At 46.6% G+C, this 5,041-nt stretch overlaps 1 protein-coding gene across 1 annotated transcript; it reads left to right on the plus strand.

The window, feature by feature from the left end:
• Window positions 1-1,874: 1,874 nt before the first annotated feature.
• On the plus strand, window positions 1,875-3,801 carry LOC109243077. Its single transcript, XM_019409969.1, has 3 exons — window positions 1,875-2,297; window positions 2,366-3,174; window positions 3,270-3,801. The coding sequence occupies exons 1-3, from the start codon at window positions 1,875-1,877 to the stop codon at window positions 3,799-3,801; spliced, it is 1,764 nt and encodes a 587-aa protein (XP_019265514.1).
• Window positions 3,802-5,041: the final 1,240 nt, after the last annotated feature.

Consider the following 5,041-nt stretch of genomic DNA (forward strand, 5'->3'; position numbering starts at 1 on the left):
GGAAAAACAAGAGGGAAGAATGAGAGAAAAGGCATGGCAAATACAGAAAGAGGGCAGCCGGGATGACGCATGCAACCGAGCAAAGGCATAATAGAAATGGTTAACTGCTTAGGTGCATTCCTTCCCCAAATATGCGGCTACCTATTCTCTAACCGCTGACAAAGTTGTTGTTGATGATGAGTCCAGGCAGGTGGTTAGTTGATCGGCATTCTGGCAACCCACTCCTACAATACCCGGTCTAAGAACAAGTCAAACATGGTCACTCAGAAAATAGAGGCAAGCATCGTTGACCCGTCGAGAGAGGAGGAAGAAGTGGATGTTAACACAATGAAAGAGGTGATGTATAAGTTGAAGCAACAAATGGCCGAAATGTATCAGGCCTGCTCAAAGGGACATCCACCACCGGCTTACCCTGCTAACCCTACTTACGTCCCACCGTTGGCTCAGCCTCAGGAGCCCCCTACTGTGAACTCATCTCCAGTTTTTCCTACTTATCAATAGTGCTATGGAACCACCTCTCAAACGCCACCACCTCTACCACCCAAACAAATCCCGTACCCACCTCCGCCAGTTGCTCCTGTGTTTGTGGCACCCCCACCCGCGGCATTACACCGATCATCTAGTGAACCACTGTTTCAGACTCATGACAGCAATTACTACCCTCCAGAGCCCACCTTTAAAGCTCCTGAACCATTTTCCTACACCCCTCACTTTGAGCTCCCGGCGGAAATTGAAAAGCCGCTTAAGAGCCCGGAGCAGGAAGAGATGTTTCGAAAAGTAAAAAGCCTGGAGCAATCCTTCAGGAACATGTAGGGACTGGGTGGCCAAGTTAGTGTGGCTTATAAGGATTTATGTCTGTTCCCAGATGTTCAGCTACCAGCAGGGTTCAAGATGCCCAAGTTCGATTTGTATGACGGACATGGTGATCCGGTAGCACATTTGAGAGGGTTTTGCAGTAAGATGAGAGGGGCGGGTGGAAAAGATGAGTTACTGATGGCGTACTTCAGCCAGAGTTTGAGTGGGTCTGCATTAGAATGGTATACACGACAGGACCACGGCAGGTGGTACACTTGGGACGACCTGGCGCAAGCATTCGCTTGTCACTTTCAGTACAATCTTGAAATCATTCCAGACCGTCTGTCACTGATAAAGCTCGAGAAAAAGCCCGGGGAAAGCTTCAGAGAATACGGGTTCCGTTGGAGGGAGCAGGCCGCGAGGGTTGACCCTCCAATGAAAGAGAGTGAGATGGTTGATTACTTTCTGCAGGCTGTAGACCCGACTTATTTTGGTCACTTGGTAACAGCGATTGACAAGTCTTTTAATGAGGTTGTAAATATGGGAGGCATGGTCGATGAGGGACTTAAGTCCAACAAAATCATGAGTTATTCAGCGATCAAAGCAACTACCCAGGCTATCCAAAGTGGCACTGGAGGTGTGCTTGGGAAAAAGAAGAAAGAAGATGTAGCGACAGTTGAGTCCGGAGCCTGGTTCGGATCTAGAGGCCCGTCACCCTACTATAACCAACCCCGACCCCACCACCAAAATTACCCACACACTCCATATGGCCCTCCACAACACTATTACCCACCGCCAGATCCTCATTTCTCCGTCCATCACGCAAAAACTTACACCCAAACTCCAGCTCATGCACAATGGCGTGCACCGACTCCACAAAATCCATACCCAGCTCCACAAAACACCCATCCACCCCAAGAGCTTACAGAAATCCCACCGGAACAGGCTTCCGACCCAACCAAGCCTTCAAGAATGAGAGGCTACAGAAGAAAAAAACTTTCACTCCGCTGGGAGAATCATACACCAGTCTATTCCACAGATTGAGGCAGTTGGGCATGCTGAATCCAATTGAGCCTAAAATGCCAAACCCCCCTTCTAGAAATCTTGATCATTCGGTGAGTTGTGAGTACTGTTCATGGGCCCCGGGACATGATACAGAGAAGTATTGGAAACTAAAAACAGGTGTGCAGGAGCTCATTGATACTCATCGAATCGAGGTTCAGGCCCTAGAGACACCAAATATCAACCAGAATCCATTGCCGGCTCACCATGAGACCCATATGATTGAGTTGATACACAAGGTAGGAGAGCCAAAGAAACCCTCGCAGGCGGTAATGATGATCCGTTTCGGCGAAACCGGTTCAAAAGAAAAGGTAACCAGTGGAAAATCAGGGGACCAGTTGAAAGGGGTGAACAACAAGCCAGCTGTGGTAGTCGAGAAAGGGTCGTCAAGCATTGTTGCAGTAAAACCAGAACAAGCGAAAGTGGTGGTACCGGGAATTGTGAGTACACCTGTTGTGGTCGTGAAGGGTGCTCGCACAGAGCCTTTATCATAAAACCAGCAACTCAGTTGCTAGTGATCAACAGCAAGGCGGTTCCATGGAGTTATGACCAAGTGGTAGTGACGTATAAAGGGAAGGCAATCAGAGAAGAAGTTTGTGAAGCTCAGGGTATGACCCATTCAGGGAGGTGCTTTGCCCCTGAAGAATTGAGAAAAGCCAGAGTTCCCAAAGATAACCCGGTATTGGTAAAGAAAGCCGTAACAGAAGAGGAAGCGGAGGAATTCCTAAGGAAGATGAAAGTACAGGATTACTCTATTGTAGAACAATTGAAGAAAACACCCGCCCAAATCTCATTGCTCTCATTGCTGATCCACTCAGATGAGCACCGCCGGGCGCTAATGAAAATATTGAACGAGGCACATATCCCTGACAAGATCTCGTTGAATCACTTGGAGAAGATAGCAAATAAAATCTTTGAGGTGAACAAAGTTACTTTCTCAGATGATGAGTTGCCTGTGGAGGTCACGGAACATAACAGGGCCCTTTATTTGATAGTGAAATGCGAGGATTCTGTAGTCACCCGAGTTCTGGTTGACAATGGGTCTAGTGCAAACATATGTCCTCTGTCCACGTTGAGCAAGCTGAAGGTCGATGATGATAGAATTCATAAGAATAGCGTCTGTGTGCGAGGGTTCGATGGTGGGGGCAAAGATTCTGTGGGTGACATAATACTGGAATTAACAATAGGACCCGTGGAGTTCACTATGGAATTTCAGGTGATAGATGTGGCGGTCTCTTATAACCTTTTGTTGGGGCGACCCTGGATCCATGCCGCCAAGGCAGTTCCATCTACATTGCATCAAATGGTTAAATTCGAGTGGGACAAACAAGAGATTGTGGTGCACGGGGAAGATAATATGTGCGCTTTGAGTGATGCCATTGTGCCTTTCATAGAAGTTGATGATGACAAAGGGTCGTGGGTTTACCAAGTCTTCGACACAGTGTCCGTGGAAAAGGCCCAGAAGGGAAGGGCATCCCAGTCCCTAAAGTAGCAGCGGCAACTGTCATGGTGGCTTCAGAAATGTTGAAGAATGGGTTCATACCAGGAAAAGGTTTGGGTGCTGCCCTTCAAGGCATTGTGCAGCCGGTTTCTCTTCCTAAAAATCTGGATACTTTTGGATTAGGTTTTAAGCCCACAGCTGCAGACATAAGACGGGCTCGCAAAATGAAGAAGAGGGCATGGGTTCTTCCCAAGCCAATCCCCCGTCTCTCCAGATCATTCGTCAGGCTAAGCATCAGAAAGCAACTGCAGTCAAAAGTTCCCAGGTCATTGATTGGTGTTGATGGAGACTTAGATAAGGGGTTCGAGAGATTATTTGCCGAGGTTAACATGGTTGAGGCTGGGGAGGGGTCGAGCAAAGCAGATGTGCAGTTCGTCGGACCACGTGCAAAAGTCAACAACTGGGAAGCTACTCCTCTTCCTATCCGGAAGGAGTCTTGGTAGTGGGTCTTGATTTTCTATAGTTGTTTGAATTATTCCAGGGCTTGTAATTTAGATATTATGTTCCGTCCAGTTGGATGTTGTTAAAACCCTATTATCTTTATGTTCAATGAAATGCAATTGTCTTTTCTTTCTTCATGCCTAATCTATTTCTGTTCTTCTTCTTCTCTGTACAGTTCTTTTTCTGCTGATATCAATGACATGACATGCATGAGGACTCTTCAGCCCAGTTTTAAAAGCCAATCTAACTCGGAAATAATAATACAAGAAATTGAGTGTGATGATGAGTCGGAATACGATGATGGTGAGGCCTATGAGGAAATTAGTAAAGAATTAAGCCATTTTGAGGAAAAACCCAAGCCTAACCTGAATGACACAGAAGCAGTTAATCCAGGGGACCAAGATAATGTCCGTGAAACTAAAATAAGTGTTCACCTGGAACCACAACTCAGGGAAGAGATTATCAAAGCATTGTTCGAATACAAAGATATTTTCGCATGTTCATATGACGATATGCCAGGTCTAAGCACTGATTTAGTGGTCCACAAATTGCCCACCGACCTAGCATTCCTTTCCGTCAAACAGAAGCTGAGGAAGTTCAAAACGGATATGAGTGTAAAAATCAAAGAGGAGATCACCAAGCAGTTCGATGCAAAGGTTATTCGGGTCACGCGGTATCCTACATGGTTAGCCAATGTTGTGCCTGTGCCAAAGAAGGATAGCAAAACCAGGGTGTGTGTTGATTACCGGGATCTCAACAAAGCAAGCCCAAAAGACAACTTCCCATTACCGAACATCCACATATTGATTGATAATTGTGCCAAACATGAGATTTGTTCTTTTGTGGACTGTTACACAGGTTATCATCAGATTTTAATGGACAAGGAAGATGCAGAAAAGACGGCATTCATCACGTCGTGGGGGACATACTATTATCGGGTCATGCCGTTTGGTCTGAAAAATGCCGGGGCAACCTACATGAGGGTGATGACAACAATCTTCCATGATATGATACACAGGGAAATCGAGGTGTACGTGGATGATGTGATCGTAAAGTCTAGAAAGCAGTCCGACCATGTCAGGGACCTGAGGAAGTTCTTCCAAAGGCTTCGCAGGTACAATCTCAAGCTTAATCCTGCAAAGTGCGCCTTCGGGGTGCCGTCTGGGAAATTGTTGGGATTCATAGTCAGCCGCCGGGGTATCGAACTGGACCCATCCAAAATCAAGTCTATCCAGGAATTGC

The sequence above is a fragment of the Nicotiana attenuata genome, unplaced genomic scaffold, assembly GCF_001879085.1.
Source record: "Nicotiana attenuata strain UT unplaced genomic scaffold, NIATTr2, whole genome shotgun sequence".
NCBI classification, from domain to species: Eukaryota; Viridiplantae; Streptophyta; class Magnoliopsida; order Solanales; family Solanaceae; genus Nicotiana; species Nicotiana attenuata.